At 40.2% G+C, this 23,794-nt stretch overlaps 1 protein-coding gene across 1 annotated transcript; it reads left to right on the forward strand.

The window, feature by feature from the left end:
• Positions 1-22,026, forward strand: ERP27 (endoplasmic reticulum protein 27). Its single transcript, XM_045873820.3, has 7 exons — positions 1-113; positions 470-570; positions 2,295-2,432; positions 15,155-15,271; positions 19,241-19,366; positions 20,718-20,915; positions 21,331-22,026. Exons 1-7 carry the CDS (start codon positions 20-22, stop codon positions 21,376-21,378), a joined length of 822 nt encoding a protein of 273 aa, XP_045729776.1. The 5' UTR covers positions 1-19; the 3' UTR covers positions 21,379-22,026.
• The last annotated feature ends 1,768 nt before the right edge of the window (positions 22,027-23,794 follow it).

Consider the following 23,794-nt stretch of genomic DNA (forward strand, 5'->3'; position numbering starts at 1 on the left):
AAGGAGCAGGAAAAGAACAATGGAAGCTGACCAATCCAGACTCCTGTTTCTATTATTTCTTTTCGCATGGCAACTATCCCCAGAAGTTGCTGCAGAAGTTCAGGAATCATCAGGTAAAAGAAAAAAGCACTTGGGTGACCATTGTTGTTAGGGGAAGGGAAGGGAACGTGGGAATGCTCTAAGTACTTTTCCTCCAAACAGAGAACATTTTCAGGAAATGGAAAATGGATAAAGGCCTGTGTTGCCCAGTGGAGAAAAGAGAAGTCTAGCATCGTCCTTCAGAGTGAAACCATAAGGTGGAGTCACCCTCCATATGTTAGTAAAATAATAAGGCCTTGGGATGATGACCGTGATCTCTTTGGCCATAGTATATAGAGAAAAAGTAGAGAGGCCCTCAGCATTTAGAACTCCTCCCCTCCACTTGATACCCCAACATTTTCTCCTTCTTTCTCTCTCTCTCACTCTCTAGATGGTTCTGCTGCTTCCCAGAAAACTGTGTCACTCACAGATGTCCCAGCGACCGTGGAATTCATTGCTGCTGCTGAGGTGGCTGTCATAGGTTTCTTCCAGGTTTGTCCAGGTACCCCGTTTCTGTTCCCCCAAAGAACCAGGAACATCTTAGCTCAGAGCAGCCATGACCGTCACCTGCTGGCCAGATGATACTGCACTAGAAGTCAAAGGGCACAGAGTCTGCTTTCAGCTTCTCAGTCGAGACCTCTCAATTTCAAGACATTCCCAGTCTCTGAATTATATCTTTCTCACACTTGCTTCAAGAGTTCTGAGGCTCCTCATCTAGGAGTGCTTTGAATCTTAAGTCCATATCGGGACTGCGGAGGCAGGGGCCAGAGTAAACTCAACTTCTATCATCCAGGAAACACAGCCAATGGCTAATCTCTGTCTAAAGCCTTACCAAATAGGTAGTCCCTCATCCTTCTAGCTCTTCGTTTGTTCAGAAATGTTGAAAAAGTTTGACCTTTTGAACATTGGAGGCATTAGCTGCCATCTTCCAGATTGGCTGCCTGGCTAATGAAAGTAATCATACATGAAAGGGCACCGCTCCAGCACTTTTTCTTTCTTTGAAGGTAACATCTGATTATTCTCACAGATCAAGCCCCTGCTCTTATTGCAGACCTTCTTATCCATTTCCATTAATTAGTTACTACTCGCCACCACCCTGGCGATTCTGTGTACACAGTTGGAAATGGCTGCAATGAGATGCAAGTGGGGAAGGAAGACAGGGGAGCCCATTTCTCCGCGATGAGAAATCTGTGCTGGAGACCACAACAGCCACCCTCAGGAAGGCAATGAAAGTGGGAATGGAGGCATTTGCAATAACTTAAGCAGCCACCAGATGCCGTCCATCATTTGATCCATGAGTAATTCCACGCTAAGGAGAATCAAAAAGGGGGAAGCCTAGATTAGCAATTGTTCTTAGCCTCGAATGAACTCCACACACCCTTTCCAAGGAGCAAGATACCCACTCCCTCTGCTTGACCCCAGAGGCAAGGCTAGTCAGTTTCTTTTCTTTTTGCACTTCTCCCCCTCCGGCCCAGAAAGATGTCAGAAAAGGCCATGCTCCCTCCTGTTTATTCCTGGAGCTGCTCTGGGCAAAGGTCCTGTGACAGCAGGGAAAATGATGGCGGCTTGTTATGGAAGAACTAGAATCTTGCAATCTTAATTTAGACGTGGCTTCCCTGCCCCCTCCTGCAGGCCTGGGTTCTAGAGTTGGAACAACACAGGAACAATAGCTTCACGGGCAATACCTCAGGTTTAATGCAGGAAAAGAAGACCGTTCTTCCACATCCTGCACAAACCTTTGTTCATAAAACTTCTAAGCTTCCATTTTAATTTCCTTTATTCTTTTTTTTTTTCCCCTTTTTGGCTCTTTGACAGCACCTATTTCTTATTTTTGCATTTCTTCTTTCCTCCACAAATTGTTCCCAAAACATTTGCCTCTTCGGGTGGATCGGTGACAGTGCAGCCCAGCTCTGCAGGCCTCTCTGATATGGAGGCCCCTCTCTGCTAATAAACTACAAGCTTTATGATAAGGCCAGACAGGAGTTTCAGGCTGAGCTACAATTCTGTAGTTACCTATTAGCCCACCCCGCCTGGAAAATTCAACAATCCCACTACAAATTTAGCCTGCATTCTTAGAGGTAAATGTTGTTTCACCTGACAATAAATCAAGTCTATGATTTTTTTAATATGAGTGAGCACATTTCTATTCCCTATTCTCTATGTTTCTCCTCTCTAACATAATCCCTGTGGATTTTTTTTTTTCCTCTTGTTTTCAGTATTTAGAAATACCAGCAGTGTCCCTATTCCATAGTATGGTGCAAAAATTCCAAGATGTGTCATTTGGAATCAGCACTGATTCTGAGGTTCTGGCGCACTACAACATCACTGGGAATACCATTTCCCTCTTTCGCCTGGTAAGTTGGGTGGGCTTCTCGAGCCTTCTTCCAGTTTTTCCTTAGGTTATAGATTCATGAACTTGTGAGCCTGGAAAGGACTCTATGCCTTTAACACTAATGATGGTGCCAGGGACAGAGGAGTCAGGGACAATGATGACAAAGATGGTGGCTCCATTCAAGCTTCCCAAACAGGTGCTGTCATGAGATGGAGAGAGAACTGGACTGAGCATCAAGAGGTAGGATTGCAGCACAGCTTTGTCACTGACCAGCCACGTAAGTTGTGCAAGTCCCTGGACATTTTTTAGCTTCAATTCCTTCATCTGTAAAATATAAGAATTTGACTGTATCATTGCTAAGGTCATTTTGAGCTCCAAAATTTTATATTTTTATATCCTTGGGAGTTCACTTATATTTGCCAAACATGTATTAAACAACCACTGTGCCTTCTGCAAGATACTGATAATAAAAACATGTTAAATATGTTCTCTGCTCTCATAGGTCTTAAAATACAGTCAAGGATGTAAACATAGTTTATAAGTATCTACAATGCAAAGAACATCACTGTGGATAAAGTATGATAGTCATTAAAAGGATAAATGCAATGTAGGGATTCTGGAAAAAAAAATGATGAAAGAGACAACTGAACTGGGATTTAAAGGAGAGATAAAATTTGGACAAAGTAGAGGAGAATTCATGTCCAAGATGGGAATAATATCAAACTTAGGAAACAGTGATCAAGCCAATTTGACTGGATCTCAGGGTACATGTTTAGAGAAAATAACTGTAAGAGAAGTTTGATTAAAACCACATTATGGAGAAATTTGAATACCAGGTTAGTGGGTTTGCATTTAACTTGGTTGGCACTGCAAAGCCCTTAAAGCCTTTAGATCCGGGAATAACATGAACAGGAATGTGTTTTAGCAAGATGATTTTGGCACTGATGACTAGGGTGGATTGTTAAGCAAAAACACAAGAGTAGAGAGCACTTTTGTTAGGCTGACAAAATCAACCATGTACTAAGGGTCTGTAGTAGAGAGGGGTCTGCAGTAGAGAGGGGATAAAAGAAAGTGAAGAAAAGGGGCGCCTGGGTGGCTCAGTCGGTTAAACGCCTGCCTTAGGCTCAGGTCATGATCTCGGGGTCCTGGGATCACGTCCTGCATCAGGCTCCCTGCTCAGTGGGAAGTCAGCATCTCCCTCTCCCTTTGTCCCTCCCTTCTCCTCCCTCCTTTTCTTCCCCTTCCTCCTCCCTCTTCCACCCTTCTCTTCCTCCTCGTCCCACCTTCCCCCACTCATGCACACACTCTTTCTCTTTCAAATAAATAAATAAAATCTTTTTTTAAAAAATTATAAAAAAAGAAAGAAAGTGAAGAAAAGGCAGGTCCTGCTAATGATTAAACATAAAATTTCTGGAAAGTAGGCAAAGTTTAAAGCCAGGGTATGAATGAATAGTGAGGGCATATACAAAAATAGGGATTTCTGATGCTTTAGTTAGTTGTTAAGTTTGTATTGTTTGTGGAATATCAAGATAAAGATGTATAGAATCTATTGGAAATGCAAAATCGGGACAAAAGATAAGTTTTCAAGATTTCTGCACTAAATGTCCTTCCCCCTCTAGCCTCCATCCTATATATTTCACTTCTCACCCAAATCTCTTTTAAATGTATTTTATATTCAGTGCCTCCAATTTTCTTCAAGCTCTTAAATACCCTATTACCTAATCTATGCCCCACACTCCATTAAAACTGCTTTCCTGCAGGTCAGCCTGGTTTCCACATTTCCAAACCCAGTGAACACACTTTAGGTCTTATTTAAGCGAACATGTCTGCCATATTTGACTTTGTTGACGGTCTCTTTAGGATTCTTTCTTTCCTTAACTCCTAAGAGCCTACTTCTGGTCTTCTTCTTTTCTTAGTCTCCTTGAGATGTTCCCTGCCTCCATGTACACTGTTTCCTGACCCCAATGCTCTTTCCAATCTGGGTTATAGAATTTGCGTTCCATAGAAGCAGAGACTATTTTGTTCACTCCTTCAATTACAGAGTCTAAAAAAGTGTCAGTCATGGAGCAGGTGTCCATTAAGTGTTTGTTGAGTGAATCAATGAATGAATGAATGTGTTTTCCTTAGGTAATACAATTCTTTTTGTTTGACTATTATGTGTCTACTGAGGATCTGAAATGTTTTATCTCTAGCCTGGACCTCTCTCATGATTCAAATGCTTGCTGTATATAATTATTTGGGATAGTTTCATTAAGCGTTACAGTCCTCACATGTTCAAAGCTGAATTTATCATCTGCACCTGCTAAATTATACTCTTTCCTCTAAAACACTTTTATTGAATGGCTCTGTTCATTTAGTCTAATTTTTGCCAATTGTACCTCAAATCTGATTGAATCTATATTCCCCTTCACTCTTTCGACTTCATTCCTCATTTAGGCCCTTAGCATCTTTGGCATAAACCATTTCAATAGCTTCTTAATTAGTCTCCCTTTGCTACTTCATATCCAAATTCTAGATTGTTATCACAATGATGTATTTAAAATGGAAAGTTGACCATGACATTCCCTTCTTAAAAACACCTCGATATTCTCCTTTTCTTACAAGATAAAAACCAAGATATTTAATGGTACATATAGTCTTTTATGGCCTGGCCACTACCTGCTTCTCTAGTCCCTTTTCTAGCACATTCCCACGGTAGGCTTTACTCTTGCTCCACAGTGTGATAATACAATTCCATGACTTCACACAGGCCCCTGCCTAGAATGCCACCACCTTCAATGGCCCCTGTCACTTAGCCTCACCCAGCGACCTCCTCCTATCCCAGTGAGTCAGTTGAGGCACTGTATCCTTCACAAAGCCTCCATGGAATCTTCAAACTGACCTACCTACGCCTCTGTACTTCCATATCTCTATTTACATTTACCACTTTATAGTGCGTGTCATATATCTCTGTGTCTGTCTCACCTAATATGACATTAGACCATGAGCTATTCAAGGGCAGGAACCACAACTTATGCACGTTTGTATTCCAAAGCTCCACAATATGCCTCTGGTCACTAAGACACTCAGAAGTGCTTGAGAAATTGACTCACGTCCCAGAGTACATCTGAGTCCCTAATCCTTTGCCCACCTGGACAGCAGCTGCAGGTTGTTATTGTCACCATCGTGAAATAGGATTAAACCGAGCTCTTCTGTGAAAAGCTTTGGTAAGACAGGTATGGAAGGTGGTTCTAATGCCTTTCATGTGACTGCTGAACCACTGGGAGTAACCCTTCCCTAGAAAAAATGCTAATCAGATACACGTCCACAAGTCCTTCTTCTCCCAGTTCGGTGTTTATAAATCTCACAAAGTCCTGATTTAAAAGTCTTAGTACTAAAAAAATTTTATAAATTAAATAAATAAACAAACAAACAAATAAGTCTACCAAGATACACATGTGGGGAAGAAAAACTAGAGCTGTTCCTTCCAATGTGTCCACAGGCTTTCTGACCTCTAATGGGTGCATTAGCCTGGCTTACAGTGTATTCTTTATAAAGCCCTGTTGATGACTTGCCAGGGCTGTTCACGCTTCTTTAGCAGCTGTTTTTTGTTTACCATTAGTGGCAAGACCTACTCTAAATGAACTCCTGAGAACCTTGCGGATGAGATTGTTGATGTACCATACCAAAAACAAACATACCGGTTCCTGCCCTGCTCCATGGGCAGGTCTGGGAGAGGTTCCACCTATGCCTCACCAGCTTTGAGATAAAATATTTGTCTCAGTTTCTACTTTCAAAAGTTTAGTCCATATTTTAATAGAATTATTATTTAGGAGTTTGGGATGACTTTTTTTTTTTTTTTTTTTTAGAAGAACATCAACCAAGGCTATTCTTTTTTAAATTGGGAAAAGTGAACCTGTTGTGAAATTTTGGGTACCTATCTTCATCTTAAATGTATAGTTCATTCTGTTTGTTTTGTGTTATGATAGATGTTACGCTAGGTGTTTTTCAGTGTTCTACCATCTAATTCTCAAGAGAATCTGATGAAATAATAATTATTATCCCTGCATTATCAATAAGGACACTAAAGCTCCCTACTCTATATAGTCTCACAGCTATGGAATAAACAGACGTCTGATTCATACCCAGAACTGCTGTCTCCAAAACATGCCATTTCTATGATACTATAGTGACTTTCTGAAGTACTTAAGCCTGACGAAAACCTTTGTTTTTACTCCTAGATTCTATCAGGCTCCTCATTCTCAAGCCCACTTAAAATTAAACCTTCTCCTAAATCATTTCTCTATCCCCCTGGAACTACTTAACCCCTAGGATTACTTCTCAAGATTTAATCTAGGCATTACATATTTTGGCAAAGAAATCTCAGAATGCAGACATAGAGAATTTTCAATTGTAAGAACATATTTAGAGGCAAGCTGGAATAATGGTAAGTGGAAAAATAGTAAGACTGTAATGAGTTGACATTACTAGATGCTTTGAAATGTTAGAGCAATACGAAGCCAGCAAGTGCTATATTCATGGAACACAGCACTCTCCAGAAAGAGTGCAGGCCAACTCTATAAATGTGATCAGAAAGAACTTAAGTCAGTGAAACAGTAATAAGTTGTGTATGACAACCTGTTTGGTGTGTGTGACAGCTTGTCTTTTGTGAGTGTGACTTGCAGGCAGACCCTCCACCCTCTCTGACAACACTCCCGCTGTTGCCCTAATGGAGATGTAATCCTGGGTTGAATAAACCATGAACCTGTTCTAAAATGGAATTTCAGATATTATTTGAATGTTTATCCTGCTTTGGGTTTCCTCAATCACCTCTATTTTAAGAAATATAATTAGCCTAATTTTGACCCAGTGGGATAGTAATGGAAACACAGTGAAGGCATTCTTTCATTCTTTGGACAGTTATGTGCTGGATTCTTATTATAAGAAATGCACCTTGCCAAACGAAGAGAATCAAAAGGAACTAGTGCATAAAAATAAGCTAATAAATGCAAGAAGTGAGATCTGTCCAATTATTAAGTATTTTTTTCTAAAGTATATATTTACCAAATATATGGCGAGCTAAGCAGTTTACAAAAACAAATGCAGGAACATGAGGGTTTTTGTTTCACAGATGATTTCTCAGTGCTATTCAAGACATTTAATACTATAACTGTGGTGTAAACTAAGACAACTTCAATACACTTTATAAAAAACTTGGTTCTTAATTAGAGAAACACATAAGAATTCAAAAAAATATTGCTGAATTACTAATGAACAGGAAAAAAACTAATCTGTTGGTATGGCACAGTGTCTAAAACATAAAAAAGTCCACTTCAAATACCCTTGGGAAAGCTCAAAATTATATTTTAAGGTGGCAACCCTTCTGGTTTACTGTTTCTCTTTTCCTTCTGGTGCCTCTTTTCTTGGGGAGAAAAAGAATATGATATCTCAAGTAAAATTCTTTCCAAAAACTGGAAAATATATAAAAACAATTTTTCCCCAACTCTTGGTTTCAGGGTCGGATTTTCTGTCCAGTGCATTATGCAAATAATTCCTGAAAGAAGGGAGATTTCCCGTTCAAATGTTGTTTGAACACATGAATGTTCCAGAGCTTATTCGTTTAAGACCCACGGAACTAATCTGCCATGTTGCGTTAAAAGAAGTTCTCATTTGTGAATTAATTAGAATAAAGTGATTTTCTCCAAAAAAAAAAAAAAAAAAGAAGCAGCACTACAAACTGGAGAGACTTCAGGAGAGCGGTTTTTATTAAAACTCTTTGCTACTTAGAGAATGTTATCACCCCTTAACATCCTCTGCCTCCAATATAGTGCATTCCTGAAGTCCAGAAACACCTGGAGGAACGGGCGCTTCCTGTTCTCCCTGTTCTGGGAAGTGGTGAGGCACTGCCTGGAAAAGAGCAGGGAGGGAGGGGTTACCGGCCACAGCACAGCTCTGTTAGCTGAGGCACGCCACCAGGCCCGCCGGTTCCTAGCCAAATAATCGTGAAGTATTTAGACACATGAAATATTAAAAGGGCCCCGGTTGTGATTATAATAATGATGATTTTGATGTTTGCAATTAGCAAAGCCTTAAGTGTGAAAGAGACATGCCATCTGGCAAAGCAGCCGCAAAAAGACTGTGTGCGCCTTCTCTTTCTCTGGGGACTCTTACTGACCCCTGCAGGAGGATAGGAGGGGCCGGGCCAGGACTCCCCCCAGGAAGACTTTTTCTCTCGCTTTGCTATTTCTGCCCCAAGCCTTCTGCTCAGAACTTTGTGAATATTAAAACAATTAAGTATAAGAAGGGAGTTCACATTTTTAAAAATATCCTATGGTTTTGACGATTTTTTTTTCAAAATTCTTATTTTGAAATACATTCTTTTGCACCTCAGCATTTATTTGTTTTATAAATTTGAGTTGTGAAGAACAGTCATAAAGTGATTGAATTGCTGTCTGAGTGAATGTCAAGCCCCGCTGTACCTCAGTGCCTAACACACAGCAGGCACTCAAATAATTCATTCGCAAAGGTATTATAAGAGAATGACTGGGTATATCCAGAATTAATATTATTAACCATAGAGTGCATTGGGCTTCTTAAAGGTGCATATTGCTTTTAACTAACCCGATGGGAGACCACCTTGAACAAAAGAGGAGAAAAATAGGCAACGGGACTCATCATGGGAATGACAATAATGAACAATCTCAGATTCCTGTAGTTTAGTGACTTCAATTTATCTTTGCCTGAATTGCCTCCTGCATAAACTAAAATGAGACTTACCTCTGACTTTGCTGGGTAGACTGGGAGAAAGTATCTTGGCGCCAAAATGATGGTTCTGATCCAGCGCAATGGGTAGGACCTATATGAGAGAGCAGATATAAGGGAAGAGGTTGAGATGTCCACAGGTTGGTGGCCCAAGGATCTCAAACTATTTTAGGAAACAGAACTCTTCAGGAGCTAACATTTGTCTGTAGGCATAGTTGCTATGGGTGATAGAAGCATGATCTGGTACCTTTATGGGCATGAGTAGATTGGGGGAGAGGAACGGAAAACTCTGGAACAATGATGGACAGTATGAAGTCTTATGCTCTAATATATCTGAGTATGGTGGAAAGGCAGTTCTAAAATGCAAATGTGGTATAATGGACTAGGTAACTAGATAACCCTTCCACCAAAACCAACTTATTTTAAAAGCCAGGCAAGCAGAAAAGGGGGCAGGGAGGCTTTGGAGAACAAGAAGAAGAAGGAGAAATGTCTAGACTAAGATCTAGAAAAGATGAAAACCCAGAAAGAAGATGCTGCATTGGGACTGTTCTTTGTCTGGGAAGCTTTTCCTGCCAGTTCTTGAAGCAGTCAAGAGGCTAAGAAGTTTACTAGCTTTTTTAAGACCCTCAAGGAGCCAGAAAAGTAAATGTTGAAATTCAGGGCCCAGAAACGGAAGTAGGAGGTAGATTTAGTAAAACACCCTTTGCCCCACTTTGGACCCTAAAAAGCAGTACCCTAAGAACAAGGATGTAACAGGGCGCCTGGGTGGCTCAGTTGGTTAAGCCACTGCCTTCGGCTCAGGTCATGATCCTGGAGTCCCGGGATCGAGTCCCGCATCGGGCTCTCTGCTCAGCAGGGAGTCTGCTTCTCCCTCTGACCCTCCCCCCTCTCATGCTCTCTCTATCTCATTCTCTCTCTCAAATAAATAAATAAAATCTTTAAAAAAAAAAAAAAAGAACAAGGATGTAACATAAGTAGATCAGCCCTCCCAAGGGCTGCAACACATTTAAATCATCTTAATCACTGAAATTGGATTAAGATGGTCATATATGAATATATAAATTATATATTATATATATAATGTCTATGCATACATGCAGACACACTTATACCTCTACACATACATAATTATATATATATGTATCATATATATAATCTACCCTTAGCCATGCCATAGTATAATAGCTGAAACTCAGAGAAAAAGAGGAAAATTTTAAATCAGAGAAAAGAGATTACCCTCAAAGTAATCTCAAAGGGGTAATACTAAGTTTCACAGATGACTTCTCAGTAGAAAGAATACCACATATGAAGAATTATATCTTGCAAAAACTGAAAGAAAATAACTGTCAACTTAGAATTCTACCTCCAACAAAAATAGCCTTCAAAAATAAAGCAGAAATGACGATATTTTAAGCATGGCACCCAACAGATCTTACTCACACTAAAAGTTGTTCTCTAGGCAGAAGGCAAAACATCCCAGATGGAAGCTCAAAAGTGCAGGAAGAAACAAAAAGAAAAGAAAATATGAGAATGTGCAGAAGTATAAATGTATATTGACTATATGACAATAATAATAACACTTTGTGAGATTTAGAATTAAAATACACAATAATAATCACCTTTGTAAGTCTTCACTGTGGGGTAAGGGAATGGAGTCGGAAGGAGGAAAACTACTAGAATGTTCTAATGTCTGCATAGTCCAAGAAGAGACAAAATTGACAGTTAAAATTAGATTCGGATGACTAAAGAATGCATGTTGTATAATGCATGCTGGTACTCCTCAAGAGAATGACTATAGCACATGTAACTTCTAAGCCAATCAAGGGGAAGAAGGAATAATATAAAGTGCTCAATCAATTCAAAGTAGTCCAGAAATGAAAGAAAGTGGATATTTGGAACAGGCAGAACCAAGAGGAAATGCATATGGGATTAAATGTATTCGTGGTTACATTATATAAAATAATGCAATCAAAAGACAAAGAGAGAAAAAAAAAGACAAAGAGAGCAGACTGGATTAAAAAATACAACTCTGTGCTTTTTACAAAAGACATATCATTTTTTTAAATTTTATTTTATTATGTTATGTTATTCACCATACATTACATCATTAGTTTTTGAGGGAGTGTTCCATGATTCATTGTGTATAACACCCAGTGCCCTCTTTAATACCCATCACCAGGCTAACCCATCCCTCCACCCACCTCCCCTCTAGAACCCTCAGTTTGTTTCTCAGAGTCCAGAGTCTCTCATGGTTCATCTCCCCCTCCGATTCCCCCCCTTCATTTTTCCCTTCCTACTGTCTTCTTTTTTTTTTTTTTTAACTATAATGTATTATTTGTTTCAGGGGTACAGGTCTGTGATTCAACAGTCTTGCACAATTCACAGCGCTCACCATAGCACATACCCTCCCCAATGTCTATCACCCAGTCATCCCATCCCTCCCACCCCCCACCACTCCAGCAACCCTCGGTTTGTTTCCTGATCATTTTAAAACACAGGGACACATGTAAAATATAAAGATAGGTTAAAAATAAAAGGATAAACCCCATGATCCAGCAAATACGCTAATAGATATTTACCCAAAAGATGCAAAACTACAGACTTGAAGGGGCACATGCACCCTGATGTTTATAGCAGCATTGTCAACAATAGCCAAACTATGGAGAGAGCCCCAATGTCCATGGACTGATGACTGGATAAAGAAGAAGTGGTGTATATATACAATGGAATATTACTCAGCTATCAAAAAGAATGAAATCTTAGGATGCCTGGGTGGCTCAGTCGGTTAAGCGTCTGCCTTCAGCACAGGTCATGATCCCAGGGTCCTGGGATTGAGTCCCAAATCGAGCTCCTTGCTCAGCAGGAAGCATGCTTCTCCCTCTGCCTGCCGCTCCCCCTGCTTGTATGTTCTCTCTCTCTCTCTCCCTCTCTCTCCCTCTGACAAATCAATAAGTAAAATGTTAAAACAAAAAGAATGAGATCTTGCCGTTTGCAATGACATGGATGGAGCTAGAGTGTATTATGCTAAGCGAAGTAAGTCAGTCAGAGAAAGACAAACCATATGATTACACTCATATGTGGAATTTAAGAAAGACAAACCATATGATTACACTCATATGTGGAAGGGAAAAAAAAAGAGAGAGAGAGAGAGAGAGGAAAACAAACCATAAGAGCCTTTTAATGATAGAGAACAAACTGAGGGTTGATGGAGGGAGGGAGGAGGGAGATGGGCTAAATGGGTGATGGGTATTAAGGAGGGACTTGTGATGAGCCCCGGATATTGTATGTAACTGCTGAATCACTGAATTCTACTCCTGAAACCAATACTGCACTGTATATTAACTAACTAAAATTTGAATAACATTTTTTAAAAAAAAGGAATTCCTACCTAAAGAAAAAGAAATAAAAGGATAGAGCTATACCATGCAAATACTTCCAAAAGAAAGCTGATATAAGCATATTGATGTCAGACAAAGTAGTCTTTTAGGCAACAAGAGATAAAGAATGATGCTTTATAATGATACATATTTCAATTTGGCCAGAAGATGTAACAATTCTAAATTTGCATTCATCTAATAAATGGCCTGAGAACATGTAAGCAGAAACTGACAGAATTGTAAGAAAAAAATGGTTAAATTCACAATCACGGTGGGAGATTTTAGTACTACTCTCTTGATAGAATAAACTGGTTAAATAAACCAATAAGAATATAGAAAATTCGAACTATGAAATTAACCAAGTGAGCTGTTAGTATATACAGAATACTGTATTTGAAAACTGCAGAATATACATAATTTTCAGGACACATATAACATATCTAGAAGTTGACAAATGACATAAATAAAATGTAGAAATTAAGCTAGAAATTAATAAGAAGATTAAATTAAGAAACACACTTCTAAATAGCCAATAGGTTAGAGAAGAAATAAGAACAGAAATTGGAACACATTTTGGACTGAATGATAAAAAATCTACACATAAAATTTATGGATGCATTTATAGCCCTGTAAGGGGGAAATGTGTAGATTTTAATGTATATTTTAGAAAAGGATAAAAATCAAGATCTAAGCATCCATTTTAAAGTGAGAAAAATGGGTTCCAGGTAGATTTCCAATCTATTGTGGAAAATAAAATGGTAATGTTTCTAAGAGATAATATAAGAGAATATCTTCATGACCTTGGGTAGTCAAAGATTTTTAAATAAAACAAAACAAAAACACACACCAGCTATAAGGGAAATGATTGATAACCTCAACTACATTGAAATCACCTTCTGTTTATGAGCAATAACCAATAAAAGGGAAGGTCCCAGTGAGGGAAGATAATGCAATATAGAAGCAACAAAGGACCCATATATAGAATATATAAAAAATATCTTCAAACCAGCAAGAAAAAGATAGACACTCAATAGAAAAATAGGCAAATGAAGAGGACATACAAGTGGTTACTCAGGGAAATGCAATGTAAACCACAATAAGGGGCGCCTGGGTGACTCAGTCAGTAAAGTGTCTACCTTTGGCTCCGGTCATGATCTCAAGGGTCCTGGGATTGAGCGTTGAGGGGCTGCCCGCTCAGCCAGGAGTCTGCTTCTCCCTCTGCCTCTGCCCCTTCCCCCTACTCACGCTTTCTCTCGCTCGCTTGCTCTCTCTCTCTCTCAAATAAATAAATAAATAAAATCTTTTAAAAACACACACAGTAAGACACCACCCCTGTTCACCAAAATGAATACAATTAGAAAGGCTGATTAACAGCAAGTGTTGGCAAGGATGTGGAGCAACGGGGCTTTCAAACAATATGGGTGCAAGCATAAATTATTATCTACTTGAGAAAATAGCTTGGCATTTTTTGTTAGTTGAAAACACGAATGCTCTCTAATCAAAAATCCCAATCCAAGGTATATGGTCAACAGATAGTTACCATGAACAAGAGTGTTCACTGAAGTATTATTTTAATAATCAGAAACTGGAAACAGCCTAAATATCCATCAGTAGTAAGTGAATAAATACATGTTGCATGTTTATACAATGGAACATTATACAGCAAAGAAAATGAAAAACCTCAGCTGCATGCAGGAACACAGATGACTCCTAAACAAAATGAGATACACATACCAAAAATACACTGTTGGTTTCCACTTATATCAAGTTTTAAGAAAGAAAACTGAACCACAGAATCAAAAGATGCACCCGTAAGTCGCAAAGCTATAAAGGAAGGATTGAAAATGTTCACCATAAAAGTCAGGAAATGGTCACCTTTGGCCAAAAAAAAAAAAAAAAAAGCAGATTATGGCTTAGAAGGGAAGACAGAGGGCCTCCGGGGCTCTGGCAATATTCTGTCTTTACCCAAACAGTGGTTCCACGGTTGTTTGCCCTGTAATAATTTTTAAAAACTGAGTTTTACATTTTCCATTTCGTGCTTTTCTCCATTTGTGCATATTATTTCCCGTTAAAAGGGTACATACATACATACATAAATCTGATTATGCAAATGGATCCTCTTGCCTTCAGGTTAGACTTGAGTCTATTGACCTCGGCTTCAAGGCCCTTTGGAAGTTTGCCCCAGCCTACGCCACTAACCTTGTCTCTCTCCTACTCACACTTAACCTCTACTGTCATAGCAAACTAACTGCAGCTTCCAGAAGAACATGGCATCTCATATCTTTTTGCCTTTTGCAGATACTGTTTTTTTAATTTACAACTCCCTCCCCACCCTCATTCACCTGACCTAGTTTGGGCTACTTTTTAAGTGTTGCTTCTTCCTGGAAAATTTCTGTTCTTCCTTTAGGTGACATATGGGCCTATGATTCCCCTGTGATGACACTTCTGTTCCCTTTTTTGTATCCCACAGGACAGTGTTCTTTGAAAGCAGAGAATATTTCCTATTTACCTTGATGTCTTTTGAGGTTTAGTCAGTGCCTGACATGTGGTAGATAGTCCAGAAACATTTACCAATGAATAAATAAAAACAGAACAGTGACAACTCTATCCTTTTTGTGTTACCCAGGTGGATAACGAAAAACTGGATTTAGAGAGCAAAGACACTGAAAGCATTGATGCCACCAAATTAAGCCGTTTCATTGAGATCAACAGTCTCCACTTGGTGACAGAGTACAACCCTGTGGTAAACAATAGCCCTTGTCTCCAGACCCTTTGAAGTTCCTGTGTCAGAGAGGGTACTTGTCTCCATAGCAGAGATTTCTTCCTCTAGAAGTTCTAATCCTTTGACCAGTAATAACAGTAGCTGTCATTATTGTTGTTTATGTTGCTATCCTTACTACAACCCTTTACATTTGATAGACTTGTCCCTAATAAACAAAGAAAGAAACCGAGTTCTAAAACTTAAATACCCATCAGGGGGCGCCTGGATGGCTCAGTCCGTTGAGTATCCTGCTCTTGGTTGTGATCTCATGGGTTATGGGATTGTGCCCCACATCCAGCTCTGCACTCAGCATGGAGTCTGCTTGGGATTCTCTCTCCCTCTCTCTCTCAAATAAATAAATAAATCTTTTTTAAGAAAGAAAGAAAGAAGAAAGAACGAAAGAAGAAAGAAAGAAAGAAAGAAGAAAAGAAAGAAAGAAAGAAAGAAAGAAAGAAAGAAAGAAAGAAAGAAAGAAAGAAAGAAAGGAAGGAAGGAAGGAAGGAAGAAAAGAAAGAAGATAAAACTTAAATACCCATCAGACGACTAGTAAGAAAGAGAGCCTGAATGCAAAGTCAAGATGACTGAGTCAAAAACTTCTGAGTTTTGCTGCCTGAGAGGGTTCACTAAAGGCAACTCATCTGAGCAACCCTCTAGACCACACTTTTCAAACAAAATCGCAATCTCTGCTGAAGGTCCATCTTTTTTCCAAAAGCTTTCATGACCAATACTTTTGCAAAATACAATGAAAGTAAATAATAGACAAATGGAATATTAAAAAATAAGGCCCACTGATCACATATTTGGATGTTACAGCAATGTAAAATTTCTATACAAGCTTTTAAAACCTCTCCCTACCTCCTTGTGGACCAGTAACTAACAATTCCTGGTCCGGCACCCCCTCCTCATGCCTAGACTCTCACGGTGGTCAGCTTTCTTTCTAGGTTTATCTTCGGGTGAAGGTGATGATCCAACTATTCTGATAATCTTCTGTCCTTCTAACACTCTACAGCTTCTACAAGTACCTTCTATGCCCTGTCTTTTATTTTCCCTGATGTAGATCATAAAGTGATAAGAGTATTAATTTCCAGGGACTTCCTCAGTTCAGAAATGCTGTACATTCTCTAATAATACGACTTGAGATGCACATCTCAATTTTTAGAATTCACAAAGCCATTTCACACCCATTTTCTCTTTTAATCTTCACGTTGATATTTTGAGGTAGGAGAGAGAAAATTATCATGCCCATTTTATAGAGGAGTACATTTAAGATCCAAGTGACTTATTCGGGATCCCATAGTAAGCAGGAAAGGCATAGTGGAAGGCAGGAAGTTTAACTGCTGATACATTAGTTCATATTGTCTATTTCCATTTTGCAGGAGAAGAAAAGAGAGTTCAGAAAAGTGGACTAACTTCCTCAAGGCCATAGGACTAGCAATTTGAGCTCCAGGCACAGCCCTTTGCACTTGCCCTGTTTTGTTTTGTTTTTTTATGACTTGTCTGTCTGACTGAATCCTGTGGCTTTTCCATAGCCCCACACAGCCTTCAATAGGAAACACCTCTTTTCCTGTTGACTAAATTCCTGTCCACCTTTCACACCGCGTTTGTCTTCATGGAGTGGTGACTCCATTTCAACTTTCGCTAAGATTCCAAACACATGCACCCCAGGGGTGTTGGCAGCAATACTCAAACAGGCATTTTTTCTCCTAGACTGTCATCCTTCTCATTTTTACGTCTGTAGAGGTCAGGAGTGCATGTGGGAGCAGAAACCATGATCTGAGGGTCCCTGGGTTAATGGCCCCGGGATCCTGGAGTTCTGCAGGCAAACGAAGGTAGGGGCGAGGACTGGTCTTCCTGAGTTCTTAGTCTCTTTTCTTACAAAATACTGACACTGTTTTTAAGTTCCACATTAGTAGTGAAGGCAAATCACATCAAGAAGAAATTAGGTAAGAATTTCTTTAGAGAAGCAAGTCCAACTTTTATTGCAACCTTTTTCATTTCCCCAAAGTGATATTTTTCGCATTTGGAGACTGGCCCCCACCCACTATTGTAGATATTTCTCACCTGCTGTTGACGCAGAAGTTTGCACAGTGACAACGAGGAGGCAGAAACCCACAACCACGTATTAGGTCAGCTGTATACTATTTTTTTTAAGATTTATTTATTTATTTTACAGGGAAGCGGAAGCAAAGAAAGAGGGAGAGAGAGTCTTAAGCAAACTCTGCGCTGAGCATGGAGCCCAATGCAGGGCTTGATCTCACAGCCCTGAGATCATGACCTGAGTTAAAACGAAAAGCCAAAAACTCAACTGACTGCACCACCCAAGCACCACCCCACCTCGGCTGTATAGTTTTAACACACACACTTAATATTTGGCTTCAAGGTGAAAAATCAGGCAGTGTCTATTAAGATTAAATTAATCACTTCTGATATGTCCAATCCCTTCTGCTAAGACAGCTGTACCTTTTGACTCCTTAGCTTTGATTTCTTGACTTCCCAAAAATCATTCTCCATCTCTGCTATGGGAAGATGGATGCATGCTTTACATTTAAGTAGCAGGATTTAGTAAAACAAGAGATGGTTGTTGAACATCCAATCTCCCAAATTTAAAATCCAAGAGCTGGCTTTAAACTCCAGGGAGAAAGTCTTGGGAAAGAACTCATTGAACCCTCATTGCCAATGTGTTGGCCGATAGAGCTGGAGAATCTCTCCAGAGAAGTGTGTAGCTTCCAGAAGTCTACCTAGCTGCTGCCCTTCCCACCATCCTGGGACTCCGCCTTGATGGTTCATTAATCCTCTGTAGTCTTCTCTTCCTACACACATGCTAGTTTTACAGCAGCGCTTTCTGTATTTAGGAGGGAGGAGTGAAAAGGAATGGGATTTGTTTAAAACAGAGACACCTGGAGCACTCTTTCAGGAAAAGGAAATGAATTGAACCAGTACCATAGTCTCATGCTCTCTCCTCTCCTCACCCTGGCTCACGGCTGTCCCATTCCCCTCCATCACCGACAACTTGATGGGAAATCACCCTCTCTCATCAGCAAATAAAGAGCCCATGCTTCTGGTCTCCTGAAGAGCTTATCTTATTGCCGAGGTTTGAGGTAGACAGCTTCCAGCAGAGTCCGTTTAGATGGGGCTTTGTGATGAGCTATGCATCAGGCAGTACCTCGTGATGGTTGAGAGTCTGGAGCCTGGAGCCTGACTGCCTGGTGTGACTCCCAGTCTGCCCCTTACGTGACTTTGGGAGAGTTTGTGCCTCAATTTCCTCATTGATAAAACTGAAACTTTGAGGCTTCAATTAGTTATATGTAAAGACCCGGAAACAGTGCCCCGTACATGATAAGCATTCAAAAGTGTATCTGACTGCTCTTGGGACAAGAAGAGGAACTGAAAAAAGTAACGGATATGTTACATGGTGTATTCGTTGTCCATCGGTATATAACAGGTTGCCCCCAAATGTATCAGCTTAGAACAGTAAAAATTGATTCTCTCCCCCAGTTTCTGTGGGCTAACAATTTGGGAGTGGCTAGGCTAGGGGCTTCTGATCTGGAGGCTCTTGCCATCCTTGGTCAGAGAGGCAGTCATCGGCAGGTTTGACTGGAACTAGAGGATCCACTTCACATAGCTGGTAAGTTAATGCCGGCATTGTGCTGTGTGAATCTCTTCGTAAGGCTGCTTGATGTCCTACACTGGGACTGGCTTTCCCTAGAGTGAGTGAGAGAAGAGAGAACAAGGTAGAAGCCACCATGTCATATATGAGTTAACCTTGGAAGTCACGCTCCATCATTTCTGCAATATCCCAGTTGTTACGGATACTAGTTACCATTTGTGTTATGGATGGACAGCTCTCATTTATATTTCAGCCTACTTATTTACTGGGTTGCCACTAATGTTTTTTGTGTTTTTTTTCTCCTTGTCTCTTTCATTCTACTATAATACACTTCAATTTGCCAGAAAGCGATTGGCCTATTTAATAGTGTGATCCAGATTCATCTTCTACTGATGATGAACAAGGCCTCCCCAGAGTATGAAGGAAGCCTGCACAGATACCAGAAGGCAGTCAAGCTCTTCCAGGGAAAGGTAAGTCTGTAATGGGAGATACCCTTCGGACTACTCAGTACCAGGACAGAGGGCACTAAAAAAAGGGGAGATGGGTCCAGAGAGATTAGATAAATAAGGAAAGTGGGTATGGTTAAGAGATAACAAAGTGAGAACTGGGACATAATGAGTCACATTACTCTGATTTAAAATTAAAGATCTATTTTATAGTGTTAAAGACCTATATAACCATATTTTCTCTTGGCGGGGAATCTATTGTTCTTGTTCCTGCATTGAGAAGTGGAGAGAAAAATGGAGACCCAAAGATGCTGAAAGTAAAACTCCCCTATTAGTCACAATGTATTTATTCTCTGCCATAACCTCTTAAAGTTTTAGACTCAGGACTTATTGCTCATATAAAGCACCTATCACGTACCTGGTGCCTACTAGATGTCTAATAAATATTTCTGTTCCTTCTCTACCTTGTGCAGCTCTGTTTGGTATCACTGAAATAATAAATCTTCAACCACTTCAAGGCTACCGCATTAAGCTAGACCTTTTCTCTTTTCATTTTTTTTTTTAAAGATTTTATTTATTTATTTGTGAGAGAGAGAGAGAACAAGCACAAGCAGGGGGAATGACAGGAAGAGGGAGAAGCAGGCTCCCCACTGAGCAGGGAGCCCGATGCAGGACTCGATCCCAGGACTCTGGGATCATGACCTGAGCAGACGGCAGACGCTTAACCGACTGAGCCAGCCACCCAGGCGTCCCTAAACTATACCTTTCCAATGTTGACAACTGTCTGGTGGTAACATAAACCGGCTTTCTGGTGGCTGTTTCCCTAACACTGGAAGTTTTCAGTGTTTCTGAATGTAAATGATCCTCTAACAAGAATATTCTAAAGGTTTCTACTTTGGGTAGAAGGTTTGATTTAATAATATCAAATAGATGACATTTATCAAGCACCTACCATATGCTAAAAACCATACTGGACATATTAAATGGATCGTCTCATTTAATCTCCCCCAACAAAAGCCTATTTTGCCAGTGAGAATACTGAGTCTCAGAGAGGCTAAGTAATGTGCCAAAGGCACACAACTAGAGAGTACCAGAAACAAAATTTAAAATGTATTATCTGCTTTTAACCATTAGGCTACACTTAAGTATTTCGCTAATCACTAAAGCTGCTTCCAATTCTGTGTTCTTAAAATTAAATAAACCTGATCAAAGGGATAAAATACCAAAGCAGAGAAAAATAAGAAGAAATTCATTAAATTATAGGGTACAGACCGCAAGTTCAATCAGTGTAAACTGCAACAATCATGAGGTGTCTCTTCCTCCTGTGGACTTCAGATAGATTTTTTTTTTCCCTCTCAAACCTCTCCAACTGCAGATTCTTTTTATTCTGGTGGACAGTGGTGTGAAGGCCAATGGGAAGGTGATCTCATTTTTCAAACTAAAGGAGTCTCAACTGCCGGCTTTGGCAATTTACCGGACTCTAGATGAGGCGTGGGATACACTGGCCATCGCAGAAGTTTCTGTGGAGCATGTGCAAAACTTTTGTGACGGATTCCTCAAAGGAAAACGGCTGGTAAGTGGGAGATTCCAGGTACAGCAAGTTGAGTTTTCCTCTCTGTGTCCTCTTATTTCCTGTTGAATAAAAATTCTTTGAGCTCTACTGGATTTGATTAAGAGCAAAAGTACATGAGGATAAAAGATGGAGAGGATCGGGATGCTTGCTAGGGTAGAGTCGTGAGAATAGAACTACACGTGCATCTTTGGAAACATCTTGCAGATTCAAAGGAGCTGAATTTGGGGCTTTGCCGTTCTGTTGACATTATTAATGGGAAAAAACCCAAATTCCTATATATAAGAGTTCATGAGATAAAAATTAAGGATGGATTTAGGACTTCCAGGAGGCATTAAATAGTTCAGCTTGCTAATCTCAGAGCTCAAAACCAAGCGTGGGCTTCCAATCTAAATAACAGTGTTATGATGTTTTTCAGAGAGAAAATCATGAATCAGAAGAAAAGACTCCAAAGGTGGAACTCTGATCTCTCCCTGATACTTCTGTATATTACTAAGTATTTACATGAAATAAAAAAAGGGCAACTCAAACCTCAGAGACACCAAATAACAGGATCGCCAGGACTTACACACACGCACACACACACACACCTCTCCGTTTTGTTCCTTGAAATCTCATTTACTCTCCTTATCCTTTCTTTTAAATTGTCTACACTCTCTCACTACCCATCCAATCTTCTTCTACACATTCATACCGTGTAGTCCCATACACCCACAACACATGTCACTGAATGGCGCCTTTAAGAGAACTCCTGTGATATCTCTTGGAAGTGGAGACATTCCTGGAGGGAGGTTGTTCTGATTTGTCATTTTCTAGTGAATCTGTACACGGCACAGGACTTACACGTGCACCATATTTTCTGTTCTTTTATGGTTACCAAGGGGTTGAAACTCTACTTTCTTCATAAGCACATGTCCCTCTCTAACTCAGGGCCAGGAACAAAAGGAAGGTCTTAAACACCTTTCTGGAACTGTCTTTTTGCCAGAGTCAAATGATGCTTCCAAGTCTCTAAACTCAGCAGAAACAAACCATGTAAAAATCCTATGCTGGGTTTAGTGTTCCTAACTCCCATGTAAATCAAGAAGCGCACAGTAAATAAAAAGCAATAATGTTATAGGAAAAGACTGGCATCTCTTTGCAGGCCGATCCTTTTGTAAATACCCAGCTGCCCAGTTAGGCAGTAGGTACCTCCCCCTTCGGTGCCCACTGTTTAGCGTCCGGCCACGAACCACTAATGTGTTATTGTTAACTCTGTGGGTGGGATGGGAGGTGGGTAGAGACCATCCTGCATGAGGATCGGTGTAAATGTGGCAAAAGAGCTAGGAATCGAATTAGGTAAAAGGTCGGGGAGTAGGTAGGGAGGGGGCCACTTGGTGATGGCCGGCTGGGGCTGACTAAGGGTGGATTGTTGCAGGTGGGGTGTGCAATGCCGCCTATGTGAAGCAGAGGGAGAGTTTGGCGGAGAGTCTCTGGTCTGCAGGCTGTTACTGTCAACACACAGATGCTACATTGTTCCCAGGAGGCCCTTGGCTCCGAAGGGCCTAAGTGCTGAAGAGCTAAAAACCAACAGCATACACCTCAGGACTGGCCCAAGCGAGGAACAGGGAGTGAAAGACTTAGTTGTTTGTTTCTGCAGGGAAAACTCCACAGCCTCTGAGCTGGGAGTCGGCGGCCAGCAAGGAGGCTATGAAAGCAGCAGTGTGCAGGGCACACCTCTCAGCAACATGAGACCAGTGGATTGTGGGGAGGCCATCCAGCCCATCCTCGGGGCTGCAGGAAACCACCCAGCCTCTCGCCTGAGGCTACAAAATAGACCTAGGATAGGCACATCCCAGAAGCCTCCCTTTGCTCCTGTAAAGCCGAGCTCTTGACATTTACAGTCAGGAAATTCTTCCTGATACCCCGCTGAGGTCCTCTGGCCACAGAACTCGTTTCTTCTTACCTGCAGTCCATGGAAATTCGTAACAGTTGCCAATCCCCACCATCTCCAAGTGGCACCTCCAATGCCTGCTGGTTGTTCTTGACCTCTTAATCCGGTCTTCTTTTCTCCATACCGACAGTCCAACTCTACAGCCAATTTGTTTTATTTCCAAGTCATTTGATTAGCTTTCTTATTTTTCTCTCTTCCCTCTTACTCAACTTTCCCTCTTTTTTTTTTTTTTTTTTGCTTAAAATCAAGGATTCCAAACCACTGCAGGAATCTGGCAAATGTTAAAAGACAAATCCTCATGAGCTGTATTTTGTTCCACGTTGGGTTAATTTGTCAAATATTTTACTTGAAATATTTCCCCCCATAGCTCCGGTCAACACTGACCAGATCTTTATGGTGCATTTTGCTGGTTGATGACATTTGATAGCAATTTTATTACATATTACCTTTTTATGCTTTTTTACCTTTATTGTATTGAATTGAATTATTCCTTCAGTTTATGGTTCCCCAAAACTGCAAGATAGTTTTGCCTGTCTTCTTCACAGCCTATCCTTTTTTGTAGCTCTGATGACTCATGACCAAAGAATGGAACTCTTTCAGAAAGAAGAGATTCTAAGTTTCTCATTCATTCACTAAATATCAGACTTAGAATTGTAAAGTTCTTTAATTTCTAGGTCTTCTCTATCTTTGGGTAATATCTGCCTAAGACGTTACCTTCATTTCCCTAAGACCATGTTATTGTTGAAATATCTTAGCTACTTTTCATTATGGACTCATTTTTTAAAGTATGAAGAAATTGCCATACTTTAAAGTGTGAAGGAAGCAGTGATGTTCTACAACAGAACTGTGTAAAAGATATTGGAGGATTTAGAAGACTTTGGTAGAAGGAATAGAAACAGGACATGATTCAGAGGAATGCCAGGAAAATTTGTGTTTGAGTCTCATCTCTTCT

Source organism: Mirounga angustirostris, unplaced genomic scaffold (assembly GCF_029215605.1).
Source record: "Mirounga angustirostris isolate CCGP_5_RB_7025 unplaced genomic scaffold, mMirAng1.0.hap1 SCAF_5, whole genome shotgun sequence".
Taxonomy (NCBI): Eukaryota; Metazoa; Chordata; class Mammalia; order Carnivora; family Phocidae; genus Mirounga; species Mirounga angustirostris.

Bases quoted from the DNA above. Each gene is read 5' to 3' on its own strand.
- ERP27 (XM_045873820.3), top strand. From the start codon at position 20: ATGGAAGCTGACCAATCCAGACTCCTGTTTCTATTATTTCTTTTCGCA. The intron at 15,272-19,240 runs GTAAACAATAGC...TCAATTTGCCAG, and splicing joins TGACAGAGTACAACCCTGTG to AAAGCGATTGGCCTATTTAA. The intron at 19,367-20,717 runs GTAAGTCTGTAA...CTCCAACTGCAG, and splicing joins TCAAGCTCTTCCAGGGAAAG to ATTCTTTTTATTCTGGTGGA.